The sequence below is a fragment of the Podarcis muralis genome, chromosome 5 (assembly GCF_964188315.1).
Source record: "Podarcis muralis chromosome 5, rPodMur119.hap1.1, whole genome shotgun sequence".
In the NCBI taxonomy this organism is placed as follows: domain Eukaryota; kingdom Metazoa; phylum Chordata; class Lepidosauria; order Squamata; family Lacertidae; genus Podarcis; species Podarcis muralis.
Window position 1 is genome coordinate 68,041,818 of NC_135659.1, and position 21,239 is coordinate 68,063,056.

A 21,239-nucleotide genomic window follows, 5' to 3' on the forward strand; every position below is an offset into this window, starting at 1 on the left:
CCCGCCCTCATAGGTGGCTCGCCTCACCCCCAGGTGCACAGCATGTGTGCCGCTCCCAGTACCTGAGCGGCTAGCTCTGCTGCTGCCTCGTGGTGAGGTAATAGGCCATAAAGGTAACAAAGAATGTGCCTCTGTGCCAGACAGCAAATGGGTCAGTCCCCCTCCCTCAACTCACTGGTAATTAGAAAGACAGGCCAGAGTGGAGAGTTGAGTTATGTGAGAAAGAAGCTGGAGGCAGCAGGTTGTTTGAATTCCTGGGAGAAGCAAGTCCCTCTTGGGTTGTTAATGCTGTGAACCCCTCCATTAGAGGCCCAGGTTATATATATGTGTAAATAAACCATGTATCACAAAGACACCACAGTCTCCGCTGTCCCTCATTCCAATGGAAATACAAACCCTGGGTAAGCACCTTGAACCGCTGGAATCTTGCACTCCTCAGAGATTGGAGTGATGTGCAGCAATGCATTTATGATATATATAACATGCTTAGCCATGCACAGGTCATCTGTGCTACGTAGAGACCTGCTCTGTAAAAGTGGTGGTGATGCAAGCTGAGCAAATCACATTCAGATTGAAATGGAATTCAGACTTGTCAATTTGTATTAAGCACCCAAGTGATAGGCCAATCAAATAAATCACTAGAAGCAATTTTTACCAAGTTCATGAGGATGCCTGGGGGGCAGTAGAGCTGTAAGTCTTGGCTTTGGGATCACTGGTGCTTATGATGGGAAAGTGGGGGGAGGCTGAGGTGATGGGGAAACTGGCATGGTTTAGGTGCACCAGTCGAGCCAATCCAGCATTCCAGCACCCTACCTGTCAAACAGTAGCAACCTGGCTGTCAAGAAGCTAGCATTGCAGCTATCCCACCAAGTAAGCCACTTCTGGCACAGTAAAGAGAATTACCCTGGAAATCCTTACATAGAAATTGCAGAAACAAAAACGAAGTACTTAGTTCATTAGTTTACCGCAGATTTGCAGTGATACTTTTGTGCTAGGTAGCATATACTCAGTGAGGTCAGGGCAAGATTAAAAGAAATATATTTTGGGACCTTAAAAATTATTTGATCTAGCTTGACTATGGAGTTCTCATCTAGGTAATGCTTCACCAAAGATAAAGGATAATTTTAATTGGCCACAGGATTCCCCTATACTAGAGGTATCTAGTCCATGTCTTTAGTCATTTTTGGAGTATAATGTCATTGAACCTTGACCGTTAGCCATGCTGCCTGGGACTGGTGGGAGTTGGAGTACAACAACATTTGGAGGCTAGGATGGCCATCAGAAAGGGGCAATGGTGCAGACCTGGGCTCATGGTATTGGTAAATCACTGGGAGGGAGGGAGGGAGGGAGGGAGGGAGGGAGGAAGCGGCAAGATGGCAGGGAGTTTGGTGCTATGAAATGTACTGGTGGAGCCAGTCCAGCTGTCCTGCTGGTGTGTTTGCTGAATGCCAACCTCCCCACCACCTTGCCTATTCCTCTTTCCCTCCTGATAAACTGCAACAACACTGCTGCCAGGAGGCCAGGTCATGCAGTTGCCCCCCCCCCCCCACTCAACCTTCGCATTGGCTGCTCCTGTCAGGAGAGCAACAGGTTATTGTAGGAGCCATTAGCTTAAATCCATTTTGTCTGTCTTTTGAGGAATTGGAGTATTAGACCTCAAGAACAGTTTGAAACCACCATTCTATTTTCTGCTATTCCACAAGCAGTGAATCAGATTTCTGATCTTCTAAGATCATTCCCTACTAAATGGAAGATGACTCCCTATATTAAGATAGACAAATGTGTGAAATCTGAAATCCTACACTTTGGAACCTGTGTTTTGTTTTGTTTTTGCCTCATGGAATGTACAGCAGCTTTGGTGGTGGGGTAAGCACATTCTTTCCACAGTGCACGAACCTAATACACTTGGGGTGTAGGGGGTCCTTCATAGCTGATTTTAACTTTTAAAAAACAACTGTGGTAGAGCTGATAATGGTTTTCTGAGCTTCTCACTTAAATGCTCCCGTATCGTCTTGTGCTAATAAAAAAGTATATTTAAATAGAAAACTTCAAAAAAAAATTTTAAGTTGCACTATTTCCCTCTGTCTAGGAAAAGCTAGCAAGAGAAGCAAATAAAGGTGACATTTCTAAAAAAGAAAAAAGGCATCAGGTGACCATTACTTCTGTTTTTGAAAATTATTATGCTTTGCTACAATATAGCATTCAAGTTTTATTGCATAAGCTACCTGATACATAGGGACGCGGGTGGCGCTGTGGGTAAAAGCCTCAGCGCCTAGGGCTTGCCGATCGAAAGGTTGGCGGTTCGAATCCCCGCGGCGGGGTGCGCTCCCGTTGTTCGGTCCCAGCGCCTGCCAACCTAGCAGTTCGAAAGCACCCCCGGGTGCAAGTAGATAAATAGGGACCGCTTACTAGCGGGAAGGTAAACGGCGTTTCCGTGTGCGGCTCTGGCTCGCCAGAGCAGCGATGTCACGCTGGCCACGTGACCCGGAAGTGTCTCCGGACAGCGCTGGCCCCCGGCCTCTTGAGTGAGATGGGCGCACAACCCTAGAGTCTGTCAAGACTGGCCCGTACGGGCAGGGGTACCTTTACCTTTACCTGATACATGCATTGTGAAGTAGTAAAATTTTCCAGTAATATTTGTTGTTATGGTAGTTGTGTTCTTCTCATACTTACTCCATATTTTTATGCTTTCTGTAATTAATTGTAGAAAACACAAACATCCTTCATGGAAACACCTAAAACCAATAGCCTAGATTCTCCATCTCTTCATTCCAAAAAGAAAATGTCCCAAAAATGTACACCTGCTAATGTGAACAAGTTGGAATACAAAGAAAAGTCTTCTTGGACACCTGCCAGGGTTTGTTTCTTAATATATTATGTTTTAGTTTCATGTACTTGTTTGTTATCTACTTGTTTATCTATATTTGTTCAGGGTTTGATTTAAGATTCTCATTTCTAAATTTTGTATGAAAAAGTAGATTTTGTTTTTCTTTTAAAAAAATCACTATTTAGAAAGTAATATTTAGCTTAAAGTTTCTGTTCTCCAAACTTCACTGCTGCCCTGCCCCATCTGGTAAGTGGCAACAGTGTCACTGTCAGGAGGGCAGTGGCATGGCATTGCCCCACTGCACTGGCTGCTTGTAGATCCATGTCTTTGTTGTCTTGTGTTACCTTTATTTCCAGATTTCTTATTATTTTATTTTTTGTGTTGTCTATTTACCACTTTATGTAATTAATGAGTGATGCAATATTCCTTCACTTTATTGTGATTTGATGGCTCCTCTATCCTCAGCTAACCAGTAATGTAGCTTGTCACTTTTAAATGCTGTAAGTAAGCAATATAGATCAGAAGCTCCATCCACTGACATTAACTTGTTTAATGTGTAGGTCTGTCATCTATCAAAGCTTCACTAAGCACCCAGATGGTAGAGTACTAGCGAAAATAGCCCCCATCATTTAATACTGATAAGATAGCTGGGTTGCAGAGTTACGTACTGGGGAAGATCACTTGCCACTCTTGTTGTTACTTCATAATTGCCTTCCACATATATGTCTTAAGGCAACATACAGAGAGAGAGAGAGAACACTCATCATTGCAACCAGCCAATAGGCATCTGTAACCCATACACAGAAGCGGCTCACTCAGTGGTGCAGAGCTGCAATGCTACCTTGCCAGCAGCAGCACTGCCACTTACTCAGAGGGAATACAGTGCAGGCTGGAAAGCTAGCTTTGCATTTCCATCCACTAGGCAAGTTGCTTATATTTATGCAGCGCTAGCTGAGAAAAAAAGTTGGAATCCACTTCAACCACATGCATTTATTTCACAACAAATTTTTATTTTGGGAAAGCCTAAGAAAGTTTGTAGGGACCACTCCTTTACAATCTACATATATCTTTTTGGGATTAATATTTTCCTTTCTCATTAATCTAAATGTTTTTCACCTTAACCAATCAAGACCTACAAATTTCCTTACAAATCAAGTCTTCTGTGCACACAAAAATTGTTACATATGTAGTTGAATCTCCATATTTTGGGGCTGCATTCATGGTTTCTTATATTGGGGCAGGTCTCACATGCCCAGAAATTACAGGGCATAAGGAGCTGCCTGACAGTACTATCTGTACATAGCGTAATTCTAAAGAAAAGGATCTGTGAACAAGGGCTTCTAGGTTTAAAAGAGTCTTTTTTTAAAAAAAAGGTTAAAGTTAGCATCATGGATTTTTAAAAAAAACATTTCTTTTATTCCATATAGACTTACACTGTGAAAACACCTCCAAAATCGAAATTACTAAGAGAAAGCACCAACCTACTTTCAGAAGAAGTAACAAAGAAAAAAAGAAAAGTTCTTTTAGAACTGGATACTCAGTCAGATACCTCTGAGAACGACCTCCTGGTATTAGTTTGAAAATAAGAAATATATATATGTGTGTGTGTGTGTGTGTGTGTGTGTGTGTAAAGAGACATTTGAAGTGCTTTTTGTTATCACATGCCATTTCTTTTGCTTTACAACATAAAAATATGCCCCCCTCCTAGCCATATAAATGATTCCATGGATTATCTCCCCCCCCCCAAAAAAGTAACTGCTTTTCTCACCAGAACAGATGATTACTACTCCTTGATCAGATGCCCTTGGAACCTATGAAGTAACAACTAACCTAGCCAGATCATTTCCCCCTCAAGGTTCACATAGGTCTGAACAAAAAAAACCTTAGATAGAGGCATATATTATGTTTGGTAAATTTCTTTTGATACCCCCCCTTGGATTGAACCCCCCCCCCCACAGATGCTGGACTCCTATCATTACTGACTGTTGGCCATGCTGACTGGGTGTTATGAGAGCTGAAGTCCAACAACATCTGGAGGATTACATGTCCCTGATTTAGAGCTTTCCAAAGATCTTTCTAATTGTTATTGGAAATTCTTCCTAATTTGAAATGTCATAGAGTAATATAACTAACCAAATTATTTCTTGGTGTGTAATGAAAGTCATGTCTATCCAGTCTTCTGTAGTTTCCATTACATACTTATATGAAACATAACACTGTTTTTAGATTGCATAATATTGTTATGTGTTCCCCAGTTCTCTGAACAGTGAGATGGTCTAGAGATGGTCTAGAAGCAGTGCTATAGGGTTTCATTTCCTTAATGAGAGAGCTAGAGATTCTTGTAATAATTGTTTCTTTGTTTTTTTCCTATATACATACAAGAAGCAAGCAGTCTCCTAAAAGCAAACAGCATTGCCACTCAGCCTGTTTTAGTTCCCAGAAAACAGCTTATAAAGCCCCAGCCTTGTGGCTGCACTCCAGTTCTTAGCTATTCCCAGCTAAGCCCTCTCAGTGCTCTTCTCTTTGGGTGGTGTCCAGCTAAGTTTTAATCAGAGTAGACCAAATGAAATTAGTAAACATGGCTAAGTTAGGTCTACTTATTTCAATAGGTCTACTTTGACTGAAGCTCAGTTGAATACCCCATTTTGTTTCCTTCTTGGTTCTGGACCAACATACATAGTGATAACATAAAGCATAAGGAGCTGCCTTACATCAGGTTAGACCCATAATCCATCTAGCACAGTACTATTGATATGTACCTAGCATAATGCTGCACACAAAGATCTGTGAACTAGGGCCTCTAGGTTTAAAAAGTCATAGGATGTTTTTCCTTATTCTTAAACTGGATGTGTGTAATGAAATAATATTTCCATGTTGTATATTGAAAAAGGAAAAGAAAGACTCTAGATGTTACTATGCATTTATTTTAAAAAAACAATTTCTTTTCAAGAGCATCGTTTCAGAGGAAGAAATGTTTAAAAAGCTGTATAAAGATTATCCACAAACTTCTTGCCTATGTGTCATGACACCAAAAAAGGTATCTTCACAATTTTACTAAAAGCCAAAACATATATCACAATTGCCGTGTTAATAAAATTAAGTGAAGTTTTCATTTTTGTGTACAGGTTCACATGCCACCAACTTTGAAAACTCCTGGATCTTCTGTTAAGGTTGCAGCTTTAAGAAAGATGCGAGATGCTGGATGGACTGCAATCTCCAAAGTGGATAGAAAGAAAAAAATGAAAGAAGCTGGAAAACTTTTTGCATAAGTGAAACTTACTGTAATGTTGAACTAATTGTTTAGTTTATCATATTTGAATACTCTGCCTTCATTTCATTTTTGTTCCAGTAACTTTTTTTTAAAAAATAGGGTGTCCTGAGTCTGTTAAAAGGGCAGGAAGTGTTGGAATAATTTAAATATTATAAGCTTCCCCAAGAACTTATGTTCTGATCTATCTCCTGTAGGTACAGGTGCATGTGTGGAAAAGAATCAATGTAGGGCTCAGTAGAGTCCTCTTTCTTCCCATCCCTCCCTTGCTGGATCTAGAGTACTTTTGCACAGGGCCATCAGGAGAAAAGGTTAGCTGGATGCATACATGGTAGGCTTGATCAGGGTTGTAAGTAATGACCAATGCATAGCATTCTATGATCAGCTAAGGACCAGCAGGGGACAGAAGAAGGAAATAGTGCTCCACTAAGTCCTCTGCCAATCCTCTCCCGCATGCTCATTTGCATGTATAGGTTAACATAAACAGATTAGAAATGTAAGGTTAGTGAAAGAATGAATCAAAAAAGGCTCATGTTATTTAATTAAGCACAATATTACCAATGAAATTGAAAGTCATTCGTTGTCACTGCAGATAACTGTATTCCACTGCTGGAAGTGTTCCTTGTTTTCAAATAAATATACTTTATTAATTTTATTTTCTTATTTTTATTGAGCTGGATAGAAGTTCAAATATTTATTGAAGCCACTTTAAAAGAGTTCCTGTGCTCCAACAATTATATGCCTCCTGGTGGTATTTGAAATGTTCCCTCATAAGTTGAAGAAAAGTCCACTTCTTTTTCAGGCAAAAACTCCAGTCTGTATTGTCCAGGTTGAGCACTAAATGGTAACTGATCAATCTGAAGCTCCTCATCGTCATACACTGTCATGTTGGAATTAGAAATTCTTGGTGCATCATATAAGCCTCCTGATATTACAAGTGTGTCATCTGGAGTAGCATATCTGTCCACTGTAAACAGTTTTTAAAAAATAAATATTACTGGGAAATGATGAATCCAAAAAGCTAAAGACTTAAAATCTTCCTTGTGCAATGATACAATTTAAGCAGTATTCATAGAAAATTGCCAGTATCCAGTTCAGATGTACAACATATCCAGTGAGGACAGAAATATGTTGGCATGGATTCAAAGCAGCACATGTGAATGTTCTAGTTCCTTCTTTCAGAGGCAGCCCCTTACACTGGTCAAAAGGGTCATTTGCCTTTTGCAGTAGCACCTCAAGAGGCTCAGGGGGCTTTGATATGAGCATAAATAAGTTTTTTGCATGTGTGCTCCCAGTACTCTGTGCCCCAGGCCCTTGGCTATAAACATTATTCCTTTACATATTTTAAAAAAAACACACCAGAAATATTTTTTAAAGCTAAACATTGATACTCAAAAACTCTCTCATACATTTCTGTCTCCTTTTCTCTCATGCATGCATTTAGGCTGTATCCTTTCCCAACAGGAAACTGTCACATTGTCTGGTAAACCCAATGTTTCCTGCTGCTGAAACTCCACTTCCATTTCAGACTATACACTCCACACAGCAAACAGATAATTTTACCACTAGACTGAGAAACAGCAGTAGTACCTCTTGGAGCTGTTTTAAATTGTTACCATTTGCTGTGCCATTCCATTATTTAGCATGTAGTAGTTGGTAAGTGACTAAGGGAAGACAGCTACTATGAATGAAAATAAAAAGCTGAGTATTGCCCCTTCCCATAATTACTCACTAGTCTTGTACATGATATTGGTATTTGATTTAAAATATACTAACCTGTTTCAAAAGAGGCATCATAGAGTGGATGATGGGAAAATTGGTCTCTTCGTTTTCGATATTTATTGAAAATATATATAATGAATCCGAGAATTGTCAGTGCGAGAACAATGGCAAAAAATATGGTTAGGATGGTATCTGAATTGCTCAAACCAGCTCCTTCTGCTGCAATGAAATAATACAGAAAGCCTACTAATACTTAGTTTGAAAAAGCTCAGTAAAACTTAGACCTACCTGCCCGCGGACTGTCTCGCCAGAGTCGTGCATGCTCTAGTTATCTCCCGCTTGGACTACTGCAATGTAGGGCTACCTTTGAAGAGATCTGTATTGGTTCCCAGTACATTTCTGAGCACAATTAAATGTGCTGGTTCTGACCTTTAAAGCCCTAAATGGCCTCGGTCCTGTATACCTGAAGGAGCGTCTCCACCCCCATCATTCAGCTCAGACACTGAGATTCAGCACCGAGGGCCTTCTGGCAGTTCCCTCATTGAGAGAAGAGGTTACAGGGAACCAGACAGAGGGCCTTCTAGGTAGTGGCGCCCGCCCTCTGGAACGCCCTACCATCAGATGTCAAGGAAATAAGCAACTACAGTATCCTATTTTTAAAAGACACCTGAAGGCAGCCTTGTTTATGGAAGTTTTTAATATTTAATACTGTATTGTTTTTAATACTCGATTGGGAGCTGCCCAGAGTGGCTGGGGAAACTCAGCCAGATGGGCGGGATATAAATAAATTATTATTATTATTATTATTATTAGTTTGAAATAGCTTAGTGTGCTGCTGACTGCAAATCAGTGTGGATGTTTATTCAAACATTTGTCCAATCAATGATAATGGGACTTCTAGATATTTAGGGTCTTGGGGGTCACTACTAAAATAGTCTAGTTATTGCTACAGATGCTTTCATCATGTGTCATTTTCAATATCAAACAATTTAAGAGTGACTCTTCTAATGTGCATACAAAGGAAGGTAAACATTGTTCCAATATGTCCTTGTAGTCTGATGGGATACCTTTTCCTAAGAACAAACATGCTATTTGGAAGCAATAGGGGAAAAGCTAGGTGTGGGAAGGGTGATTTGGAGCAGATAAACAGGAAGCACCCCTCCACCTGCCACTTCTCTACTCTTAACATAGCTTTTCACTATAAAACAACACCACAGCATCAGGTCTCAGTTTACATGTGTTTGCCTGTAACTTTATATTTTGTCCATCAGACCTACCTGGAAACTGAATTGCTGAAACTGAAAGGTAACCCTTGCTGGTGATAGGTGGTGCAGTACTAGAAGGCTGGACTGTCGGTTTTAATGTGGTAGCTGAAGTTGTGACATTGAAATCTTCAACTGTGGCTTGATGTGTAGAATTAGTAGAGAATGACTCTGTTGGAAATGTCATCTCAGTTTTGGCTTCAGCAGTCATAGCTGATGTTTCTGTATGAGGAGAATCGGTGCTTTGTAAAAGCGTAGGAAAGTTGGTAATATTCACTGTTGTTGTGAATGTACTCAAGCTGGCACTTCCATTCTGCAATATAGTGATGTTGCCTGCTTCTGTACTGGAAACGGTCAGCATTTCAGTCCTGGATGTAGTATTCATTGCTGGGATGTAGTTTGTAGTCTGAAGTGAAACTGCCTTCAGTATGATGGAGACTACAAGGCAAACATATGTTCTTTTGTCCATCATAGCTTTCTGTTTTTTCCTCGTCAATTATGTTAGCTTTTTCTCCTGTGGAAACATATTTAAAACAACAATAACAGAGTTATGAGTATAAATTAAAATTGCATCTGTTAGGTTCTCTGCAAAAGCACTTAGAGGTGTAAAAGAGCAGAAGGCATTAAACTCTATCTTCTCAATTAATAGGTCTTTCATATAAGCCATACACCTCTCTGGTCTGAGAGAGACACTGAGAGAGGCAAGTAGGATTAGAAACACACATCCCCTGTAATTACCAATTGATTCTGCCCCTTGAGAGGTAAGAGACAAACATGGATGCTCTGAGTAGAGCCAGCAGAAGCCTTTACAACTAAACCAAGTATTTCAATGCTTCATTGTCAATTCTGTGGCTTATTGAAGGCATGTACCTCAGCAGAAATACATAAATGGAGCCTTATCATGTCACAACTGTGATAGCATGTTTTCCTTGGACTTGGGTTAACTTTGATATATGCTAGATTCAGCCCTGAGCAATTAATTTACTGAGTCTTAGATTCCTATCAGTAACACGTGAAAGGTAGTGTCAGACCTCACAAGGCAAATAGGATCAAGATGATTGATGCAGTTTGTAATCATGAGCTGTGAATGTGGAACAATAATAATTGGCCTTTGGCATACTGAAAATTTGTAACCTTTGCCTCCGTTGGGGCTTATCAACACTGTACTCTGCTAGGGTATGAATACCCTGTGTTAATGTGAAGGGCTTAACAGTTTTCATAGCACCACCAGAACCAGATATTCAAAAGAACTATGCTAGTAAGTTATAAGATAAGATAACATTCTTTATTTTGGTCCAAAGACCCACAGAAGAATTTTCAAAAGCAAAATAAAACAGAAATACAGGGAAAAGATTCCAAGGCGGCCAATATGTTTTATCCAGAGCATGTAAGTTTCTATTTCTTATTACTTCTAAGAGGAATTTAGCCACGGTCAGGGTAGTATTGTTTGACATATCTCCAAGGAGGTACTTAAAGGTAGAAGGTTTCAGATTTTCCAGTTAAGTTTACCAATAAGGGTTTAATTAATTGATCTCTGGCTTGTTTGAACTGCTTACATTGTAGTAGGATATTCTTCATAGAGTCAAAACCCTGAGAACATAAGGAGAGCCTATTCTGATAGGGTATGCCAGACAGTCTGCCGTTTAGTACTTCTGATGGAAATACATTTAGTCTGGCTTTGGTGAATAATCAACAATAGAGACAGACAGATTCATGAAATACGATGGTAACTGAAAATCATGGCCATAGTGGATTCCATATGCAAATAATATTTGCTTAACAGGTTGTTAACTTGTAGTTGACCTTTATCTTTGAATCTACTGATGAATCAGGAGACAAGGAAACATCTTATTCTCCATCTCCTGCTTGCTGGAAAGAACAGGACTTGAATTATGAATCTAAAGATAGATTCCAGCCCAAGACATTTCGGCACCTGAGGTGGACCCCAAAATGGCTCTCTCCTCCCCACCAGGAAAGAAAAGGTGAGGAAAGATATACATCAGGAACGGGAGCGGGGGCAGGGGGAGAGATCAACATTGGGACCCACTGCTTCAGTGGATCCTGCCACCTGAGGCACAAGCCAAGTCAAAGGCTGGAATAGGGAGGGACAACAGAAGGCATGTCTGCCTACTCCTCCAGTTCATCAGCATAATTCAAGTTTAGAAGGCAATTCCAAGCTCGCAACCTGGCAAACTGACAAGAAACTGCAGCAAGTAGATTTTTTATTTACATTATTTACGTGCTTGTCTACACTTTCTCTTGTCCCATGCCTAGAAAGCTCGGGCCCAAGGGGTTTTCCACTTCTCCTGTGCTTTCTAGGCACGGGTCTGAGTGGTTTTCTGTTTGTCCCACGGCTTTTTCTAGGAAAACTTGCTCTCTACTGCTGAATCACAAATCCATGGAAGACCCAATTGACATTTGCTCTAATTCAGCAGTACGGAGTGGGTTTTCCTGCGGGAAAGTGGTGAGACAAGCAGAAGTGTAGACAAACCCATACTTATGTAACTCCTGCTTCTCAGACAGGCCCAGAATCCCTCCAAAGGACTCTTCTTCAGCTTGAGATCTGTGATTCATCCAAAGCAATACACTCCCCTAACACACACACACACACACACACACACACACACAATCCAAATCTCTTGAAACTCACCAAAGATGATGATGGCAGCAACGGCCCGAGTAACAGATACTTAGCCTTAGCGTGTTTCTGTTTGTTTAATTACTTGGGATATGTTCACTGCAGGGCTGGGCAAAGCCCATAGAGATCTCTATGGTAACGGAAAACTATAAAAGAATTCTAAGGTTAGTCATGCAGAACAATTATTGGCTGGGCTGGCCTGGCCTGTCATTTGAATATAGCTGAGTAACTTAACAAGAAATGATATGTATGTACCATAAGATTGTGTTTCAGCACAACATGAAATGACAGGTGTATCAACAAAACAGTTTCTACAACTATCCCCATGAAATGTTCTTTCCCAATTCTTAAAAGGAAGACTTTAACAAACAGTTTCCTTCTCAAGAGTAAGAAGAGTATTAAAGCCACTGTGCTTTTGATCATAGCCCTACTTATTTTTCAGAAACAAGAGAGAAAGAGAGAAACGCAAGTCACATTATAGTTGCATCATAGAGACATTCCAAATCAGAACAAAGTTGGATACATGATCTGCATAGAAAGAGGGCTACAAACAAGAAGGTGAAAAGAATTCAGTGCAAATAACTAGCACATGGGTGGCTAATGGGTGGCACTCCAGAGCCTGTTGAACTGCAATTCCCCTCAGTCCCAGCCAGTAGTGAGAGATGATGTGAGTTGTACTCCAACCACACCTGGAGAGCCGCCCATTAACAGAGGCTGTTTTAGGGGACACAGACACCCTTCCAGAATTTCTCACCAGTTTGTTTTCTGATGAGTACAGAAATAGTTTAGGAAAGATGTAGTAATTAACCAACAATATTCTGTAGTCTGGTTTACCTTGGGCTGCAGAGATATGACAAGAACATTCTAGATGTCCCCTCCCAGATTTGCCACAGCAGAAACAGAAGACTAATTCATGAGGAAACAGAAGCAAAGTCTTGAAAAATGAATCTTGTTTGACAAACCAAGCTGCTCTTGTGTTTGCTGGTTATTTTCCTCAGACTAGAAACTAAGCCAATCTTTCACATATGAAAAAAGTAACAACCATACTTATAGTTCTGAAGTCACTGCCACAAGTCCAATGCCGCACCATTAATATTTTCTAGTACTCATCCTTCAGAAACCAGCCACATCTGCTCCAAGATTCTGGGAACAATACTTTACCTTACATATAAGCAGGAAGTAAATGTACTCAAATTGTTAACCAATTAGGCCTGCGAAAACAGTTTAATGATTCATACTGCAAGTGAATGATTAACCTGTGACTAGTGCTGGCAAGGATTAAATCAATCCATCTTTTTCATACAAAAGGTCACAGAAAAACAATAACTCAGTCTCAAACCCAAAAGCAAGACACGGATAACAGCAGTCCAGTTCTAGGACACCTCACTTACCATGTGTTGATCTTCTAATCCAGTCTAAGACATGCTTGAGTTTTGGCAAGTTTTGGCAAGATGCTAATGGCAAGAGTGTACTTTTCCAGGAGTGGATACTGGTCCATGGTGATAATGGAAATGAATGCTCCTACATCAGCATACCACATATGGAAGTATCAATCTAGAATCAAAACCTACCAACATCTGGCAAATCCCTGTTCTAGTTCAGGAACAAATTCTCCCTAATTGGACATTCAAAATATTGTGTATAATCTGTATGCTCACTTCAGAAGCACAAACTGCTGTTGCTTCCTCGCTGCCCATTTTTCCTCCCCAACCCATGCTATGCTTATTCTGATGCATTCCTAGAATCTTAGAATTGTAGAGTTGGGAGCAACCCTGAGGATCATCTAGTTCAGGCATGTCCAACCAGTCTATTGTGGGGCGTCCCTGGTTGATCCTGGTCGATCGTGTGATCCTGGCAAAAAATAAAGAAATCACTCCCAGTTTTTTTATAGTGGGAGTAGATTGCAGTCTCTTGGGAGTCGGACATGCCTGTCTAGTCCAACCCCCTGAAATGCAATAACTTTATTTAGATTTATTTTATTCTACTTATTTAGATTTAGTTTATAATTTTATAATAAAAAGCACAATAACTGAAGAACACAATTTGTACTTTGAAACTTATAAATGAAGGTGTAAGCCATTGCAGCTTCTAGACTTTGAAAACAGGAGACAACATTTATCTGTTCCTACTTGGGCAATATAATGTGGCAGCTAATGCTGGGGATGGGGGTGATTGCAATTATTGACGAGAGATCATTATGAATGCACATTAAGGACACTTGAAGGGACCCTAGATTCAATTTTGTGACAACTTAGGGACTATCCAGATATTTTTTTTAACTGTACACTCCTGATGATTGGTGCTCAAGGTGGTGTCTGGCTGCTTCTATGCAATCCCAATTTCAATAGTGTTTGTGCCTGCAAAAGTTTCAGGGCAGACATACTGTTTCATTTCCCATTGTGACTTCCTTCTGAAATCCTAACTTTTCATCCCACAAATCTTCCAGGCTTTGATTTGTTTCGTTGTCCCTCCGTTGTGTGCTGTAGCAGAATAATTAGGTCTGCATCCCTTAACAATCTTTTCAGAATACTGGCACATTTTTACAACAAATATGACATCATTGTCTTGCCTGCTTTTAAATAGTCATCTTTTGCATTTTCTGTAGCGTCGCTTATCATTGAGGCACATCCAGTGCCCTGATATTTGGGTTCCTGGGATTACTCATCTGACGGCAACACGGCAGCGGTATCTTCTGTTTCATGAAAGTGCAACTCGTTGATGTCAATGAGAAGGATGTTTTGCTTAGGAGAAAGGTTAGAGATGAATGATTAATACTTAAACTGGCTGTCATTGGATGGAGATCCTAGAGTTTAAGTGGCACATGGACAAGTCATGTAACCAGCTGGGAAGCAAGTGTGCCTTAGATAAAACAGAAATGGAGCTGGACTACCACGGTATAGTAGATTCTGAAGAGGTCTCTTAATGAGGGGAATTGTGGAAAGATCTGGTACATGACAAAGGAGTGTATTCAGAAAAAGGCATAATTACAACCTAGTGCAAGGGACTTGGAGTGAGGATTTGTCTCCTAGATGAAACCTCAGAATCTTCAGCTGAGGAGCTGTGAAGCTGGTCTGGTATTTAGGACACCTAAATACTTTATTCTAACATAAATAATAAATAATAATAAAATTTTTATATTAAAATATTTACAACCCACCTCTCATGAAGGCCTACACAAACCCTGCCAGCCGTTTCACAAATTTCATTAGACCAAATATGCATTTGCTCAAGCATAGGATAGGCACATTTCAAGCATCAACCTCACCCTATGATGATATCTGTTTTCTCTTTAGCTAAACACATCTGATAGATGCCCAAGAAGAGATTCCACACCCCAGTTCACACCCCTTCCCTACCTAGGCAAAGCAATAATGGTCCAAAACATCTACCTCTGAAGTTTGCCTGCTTACAAGCCCTGCCTTGTATTGTTACACATCCTCTCCCCATTGGTCAGACTCCCTCATCCACTCCCTTTCCACCCAAGATATAAACAAAGGCTCTTAAAAATAAATAAATGAGATTTTGTCTTCATGGGAACAACTTAAAGAGCTATGCATATTCCTGGCATGTTAAGTGGACCTTGATCTGATGTAGGGCAAACTAGACACTTAGTATGTCTAGAGCCAATGTAGTGTAGTGGTTAGAGTGTTGGACTAGGGTCTAGGAGATCAGGGTTCAAATCCCTACCCGGCCAAGAAGTTCACTGTGGGTCTATTGGGCCAGCCACTATCTCTCAGTCTAACTTGCCTCAAAGGTTGTTGTGAGAATTGAGGGGGGCAGAGAGAGAAAATCTTGGAGAAAAAGGTGATGTTGCTGTGCTACAACTCCCATCATCTTTGACTACCAGCCATGCTAACTGAAGCCGATAGGAGTTGGAGTCCAACAACTTTTAGAAGGTTCATCTACTGCCTTTAAAAGTACATTTTACCTACTTCTAAGTATTGCTTCTTTTTCTGTTCCATACTAGTCACTTCTTTCTTCCTTTCTTGGAATAAATTTTGCTGAAGGGTGCAATAAAAATGTTTTAAATAAATAAAATAAAGCCCCACCAGTGTTTCAAAGCTGAACAAAAGAAGAAATAGAACCCGCTCATGTAAACCCATTGTTCACCCATGGTGATGATTGCATCACTCAATCCAATGCACCATTATCTTGCTAAAATTAATAGGACCATTGTACTGATGCTGTACTTACATTTAGATGTGGCAATGTTCCAAAGATATCATATGTGAAGACTCTCCTGGGTTCTCAGACAGAGCACCTGACAGTCATTCTCTGAATGTACCCCTGCTTACTTCCTCACTCTTGCACAATTTATTTCCTGCAGAAATCCAGGGTCCACCCATCTGCTGAGAGCCCCCATTTCTGAATTAGGGCCACCTGGGAAAGATTATTTAACAATGAGATAATAACAAACTCATGTCCATGTGGCTTTGGGCAGCAGGAAACAACGGAGCATGCCCTTCTTTATTGCCAATATTATATAGACATTTGAACTAGGTTTATCCAACCCATCTTATATAAGTTTCCTGGGCATTCAGAACAACACAACATCTCCCTATTACTACAGGATGAGACCCCAGAAGTTACATATTCAGTCGCCAGCTTTTGCGCTGCCATGATAGATATTCGACGAAGAATGGTCTATGCTACAATTCAATCCTAAACTGAAGGCCCATATTGTTAGATCTGCACTTCTGAAGCCTACCCCATATAGCTGTGTTAACCGATCTTTTAATTTTTCTTAAAAATTTTTACTCACCCATTATCTATGCTTAATTAAGTATTCTATGTATATGTTTGGTTCTTGCTCTTATTTATTTAATAATTATTCGCTTAGATTCATACTGTTATGCTATTTATTTAGATGTTTTGCTTATGCCGGTCTATGACCGTAATAAAGTACTTGACTCATCATAACATATGTTTGAGAGATTTATTATAGAAAGTCAAATTAATTAGTGTTGCTTTTAGACACTTAAGCCCCTTTTGCCATGATGTAGATCTATTTTTAGAGACCTTGAGAAGAGAGGAGAAAAAATAATGTCCCACGGACTGAATAATGAAAATGACTTCGCATGATCCACACTTACCATTTCTAGGCAGAGTCCTGAACTACAGGGATGCATTCAGCTGAGGCCACATACATGCTATACCTTTTTAAAAAAGGTAAAGATAAAGGATCCCTGGACGGTTGAGTCAAAGGCGACTATTGGGGTTGCGGCGCTCATCTAGCCTTCAGACCAAGGGACCCGGTGTTTGTCCACAGACAGTTTTCCGGGTCATGTGGCCAGCAGAAGAACACCGTGCCAGAAAACAGAGCACATGGAAACAATTGGCAGGAGCTGGGATAGAGCAACAGGATCTCACTGCTGACCTTCTAACTGGCAAGCCAAGAGGCTCAGTGGTTTACACCACAGCTCCACCCATGTCCTATGTCCCATGTCCCCACCTATACCTATACCTTTAAGGCACATTCAAAGCACATTCTTTCTCTCAAATAATTCTGGCCACTGTAGTTTGTTAAGGGTTGCTGAGAATTTCACATATAGACCTCTCTGTTCTTCCATCACCATTCAAATCTATCCTAAGACCCCCTGTTCTGCAAACTGGGTTTGTTTCTCTTCCATGGCAGTTCTTTCCCAGCAATTACCAATGTCAACAAAGGCTTTCCTAAATCCATATATATGTATTTTCATGTTGTGGTAAGTGAAGAATGAATATTAAATTAATTAGCTGTGCCATCCAGCTGCTAGGCGGAGATGTTATAGTTCTCCATATCTCAATTACATTTCCTGAATGGACAAGTATGAATCTTCAGTAGATATTACAGAGATTAGAAGTAGCAATTAATGCAATTACATAAACAGGTAGATCAGCCAGGAATTAACCAGAGGAGTATAAAATGCACTCAGAGTTTGTGCTGGATTTATTGCGCCTGAAGCAGAATCAATGAAGCATCTGGTTCTTGTGTGAAGGAAAGAGCCGGTTGACGGTCTTTCCAGTTTGGCATCACTTCACGGCTGATAGGTGGGTGTCTGGCCAGTGTTCCAGGTTTTGCCTCTATGTAAGTATGTGGGGAATTCAGGAATGACTGCATATTTGTAGATGTTGGCAACTTGTGCCCTACTGTCTGGGTGCCTACAGAATCCACACTGCCACTATTTTGCAGGAGGGATTTAAGTGTATATCATAAATTTAGACGTGTGCAATTAAATTGCTTGCTCACCCTAGTACAACAAATCTACCTTTTTAAAGACAGGCTGCTTGCAGTAAGAAAAGTCACAGGAAATGTACTGAAAAGCATGGAATGAATTAATGAGTTGCAGGAAGATGTATGGACACTGCACAAGCAAATCAGGATGGATGATCATTAAAAACCAGACCTGGGCTTGTATCCATTATAGCACTAAGTAAATGTCTGCACAATGCAAGGATTTCTGCTTGCACAATAGAATTCACCTTTCTCCTCCCTTGTGCCCTGCTAAATCTGTTCTGGCGGTTCTCCCAACTCTCCAAAGCAGATTTGGTGAGGCTGCAGAGTGTGCATGCAGGGAGAAAACAGGGAAAAATCCTGTCGCACAAGTAGTTATCCTTGCACTGACGGGATAAGGAAAATGGATACTGCCCAGTGTATAACCTCTGTGTAAGCTTTCTGCAAGCAAATTAGAATGAATGTTCAATGAACAGGTCATCTGGAGGAGCCCTCAGAAAAAGGACTTTTCCTAGGGAGGATTCTGTGGCATCAGCCAGAGGCTTGCCATTCTGTCATCGCTTTGTTCGTTCAACCTGACACTCTTAGCAGAAGGAGCTCTATTTTCCCAAGCGATACTATAATACTAGCTTATGGCTTGCAAATCCTGAGCATTATGTTTGACCTCTTTTTACAGTATCATTGGTTTTACTGGGGCTGTTCTTAGTTTGCACAGAGGTTTTAGACTGAGGCAACCATGTGCTGAATGTTATGTGTTTCTCTGCCTAAAGAAAGGGAGGCTCAAAAAATTACCATTGCTTCTTTATTCCAACATTTAAGAATGCTTGCTGCTGTATGATTGGCAGAACATAATCATTATTGTCCAAGTTATATGTGCATGCACCCTGAAGCTCAAGGGTACTTTTTAAGCATTGCTGATCCTTAGATATGCAAGCGCATGGGAATGACAGGAGGAAGAGAAGGGCAAGGTAGCCTTGATGCAGAGATTCTCTGTGTCAGGAAAATTGTCTTTCTTCAAGATACTCCTTGTCTTTGCAGGTGTACATATTATAGTTTAACTAGGAATTTCCCACTTGGACCTGTCCTCCCTCAATCTAGCTAGGGCACAAATAGCTTACTAGTTATTCTTTATGTTTATGTACACAGAGAACCCATGTACCGGATTGCATAGAAAAAAGATCAGAGAGTTTGGCAATGGAGACTGGGAAAGTCCCTTATATTCTGTTAATAAGCTACTCCTGACATCACAATGTCTAAAGTGACTTTGCCTTGCTTTGTTTTTGCATGCAGCATGAATCCTGCCCCTTTCACCTCTCTCTTCCTAGTCTTTGCCCTGACTTTGGGGCAGAGCATGTCCCTTTGTGTCCCCGTTGAGTACATCATCCACGTGGAGAAGAGAGAATGTGCCTTCTGCCTGGCCATCAACACCACCATCTGTGAAGGATATTGCATGACACGGGTACGTTCTTACAACACACCATTAAGTCCCTTCTTGTTTGGTTAGAAAAAAAAAGTGTTTTAATAAGTAGCTTAGGCCTTAGGAGAAAATAGGAAAGGATTATTAGACAACAGAGAAGACGAATGAGGTGATATAATGATTTGAGACATTATACTAAATGTGGAGGTGAAATGGGAGACGCTGGAGTAGTTGAGGCTTTGAATCAATGGACTTTTCAGAGACATGGAAGTGATCAAGGACAGTTATCTGTCACAAACTATCATCTTGCTTCTACTATGACATTTTCTTAATTTTTGAGGAAATTATTTTCCTTGAGCACATTCAAGAATTATTTTTTGCTTTTTTAATTCTCCTGAAATTTGGGTTAGCCATGTGAGACACTAAAGGAAGTGGAGAATGTGACTTCACCCCACCAGCACACAGCAGGCCCTCACCCATTACGTGATGCTGGCTTAGGGTTGGTGTTGTAGTAGCTCTTCCTCATGGTCTTCAGTAATGGAGTGCCAGGAGTGTGGGTAGAGAGAGGTGGAATCAATATGACACTCATAAATAGCAACCAAAACAAAAGAACAGCGATGAAGGGCTGTAGGTGAGAAGAATGTGGCCGGGGGGTGGGGTGGGGAATTGCAATTACGATGATGACCATCAATAACTGATGGGTGGGAACTAAGAGCAGTATGTATTGGCAACAAATTGGATCTGAAAAATCAAAGGTCATGGCGAAAGATTGCACTCAAAAGGGTACCTGAGCAACAGGTTGAAAAGCAGGATTAGCAAAGTTCCACCAGTTTAATGAAGGTAAATGTTGAAAGAATGAGCACATGTTCAGAAAGCAAATGGCCACTAGAAAAGTGGAGGGCCAATTCAGAAAGTGAAAAAACCAAAATACAGAATTTCAGATTAACTATTAAAGTAATGGGACAAACCAAAAGAAGAGGGCCAAGAGGTCACAACCAATCTGTGCATATTTAGGAATTTGTTCCTGCTCAGCAACCCTTCCCCAAATAATCATACCAAGGAACTACACAAGGAACCAAGCTCGTACCACAAATTCAACATTATGGTGGGACTGTGCCTATGTCATAGCTTGAAAACCCGTCACAAGGATGAAATGGCCTTTCTTGCTTCAGCAGCAGTTACAAAAATGTGACCGTTGGGGAGGCGTGAGATGGAGAGATTTCTATCTGAGCGCAACATAAATTATGCGGGTAGGATTAAGCAAAAAGCAATAACCACTGACATTCTCTTACAGGACAGCAATGGTAAGAAGCTGCTGCCCCAGAGCGCCCTGTCCCAGGAAGTGTGCACATACAAGGACATGGTGTACAAGACTGTGATGATCCCTGGCTGTCAACACCATGTAGTCTCCTACTATTCCTATCCTGTGGCCGTGAGCTGCAAGTGTGGGAAATGCAACACTGACTACAGCGACTGTGTGCATGAGGCAAGCAGCACTGATTATTGCACTATACCTCAGAAGCTACATAACCTATAAGGCCCCTTCTTTCTCTCTCTTGCACACAAAGACACACTATCCCTCCTGTCACATAGCAAGTTTTGGGCATCCAAGAATAAATAGAATGGTTAGCATATCCAACACTTGTTATGTAAAATTATTTAGACAATTTTTTTAAAAAAACAATCAGCTGCTGTTTTCCATTTTATCTAGCACTCACAGACACAAAAATAATTTTCAGCAGTGTTACAAAGGCCCCTCTGACCGTGTGGTTGTACAGACACAAGGAATCCACATTTCTTTGTTGGATTCATTCTCCTTCCTGAGGAAAAGCAAAACAAGCCAGCCCCTTCCATTCATGCTTTGACAGAGGAGGGAAGTTGTATGTTCGGC

At 40.6% G+C, this 21,239-nt stretch overlaps 2 protein-coding genes and 1 pseudogene across 6 annotated transcripts in view; 2 read left to right on the forward strand and 1 right to left on the reverse strand.

The window, feature by feature from the left end:
• SYCP1 (synaptonemal complex protein 1) overlaps positions 1-6,096 on the forward strand; it is a 45,662-nt gene extending 39,566 nt beyond the window's left edge. Inside the window, exons 28-32 of the mRNA XM_028734582.2 lie at positions 2,090-2,149; positions 2,708-2,857; positions 4,255-4,395; positions 5,778-5,864; positions 5,953-6,096. Of these exons, the coding sequence (XP_028590415.2) occupies positions 2,090-2,149; positions 2,708-2,857; positions 4,255-4,395; positions 5,778-5,864; positions 5,953-6,096 (582 nt within the window). The remainder of the gene's footprint in view (positions 1-2,089; positions 2,150-2,707; positions 2,858-4,254; positions 4,396-5,777; positions 5,865-5,952) is intronic.
• On the reverse strand, positions 5,732-11,668 carry LOC114599404 (uncharacterized; annotated as a pseudogene). Its single transcript, XR_013392981.1, has 5 exons — positions 11,586-11,668; positions 10,065-10,069; positions 9,095-9,593; positions 7,872-8,036; positions 5,732-7,062 (listed from the first exon to the last, which is right to left on the reverse strand). The product of XR_013392981.1 is annotated as an uncharacterized LOC114599404 (transcript).
• Positions 10,357-20,987, forward strand: TSHB (thyroid stimulating hormone subunit beta). Of its 4 annotated transcripts, XM_077929086.1 has the most exons (5): positions 10,363-10,466; positions 10,912-11,061; positions 14,323-14,470; positions 19,222-19,390; positions 20,643-20,987. In XM_077929086.1, exons 3-5 carry the CDS (start codon positions 14,436-14,438, stop codon positions 20,883-20,885), a joined length of 447 nt encoding a protein of 148 aa, XP_077785212.1. In that variant the 5' UTR covers positions 10,363-10,466; positions 10,912-11,061; positions 14,323-14,435; the 3' UTR covers positions 20,886-20,987. The 4 variants fall into 4 exon arrangements, with proteins under 4 accessions (XP_077785213.1, XP_077785212.1, XP_028590442.1 ...); XM_077929087.1 differs by lacking the exon at positions 10,912-11,061 and having other exon boundaries at positions 10,357-10,466; XM_028734609.2 differs by lacking the exon at positions 10,363-10,466 and having other exon boundaries at positions 10,785-11,061.
• Positions 20,988-21,239: the final 252 nt, after the last annotated feature.

Bases quoted from the DNA above. Each gene is read 5' to 3' on its own strand.
- TSHB (XM_077929087.1), top strand. From the start codon at position 14,436: ATGTCAATGAGAAGGATGTTTTGCTTAGGAGAAAG. The intron at 14,471-19,221 runs GTTAGAGATGAA...TTTTGCATGCAG, and splicing joins ATGTTTTGCTTAGGAGAAAG to CATGAATCCTGCCCCTTTCA. The intron at 19,391-20,642 runs GTACGTTCTTAC...ATTCTCTTACAG, and splicing joins AAGGATATTGCATGACACGG to GACAGCAATGGTAAGAAGCT.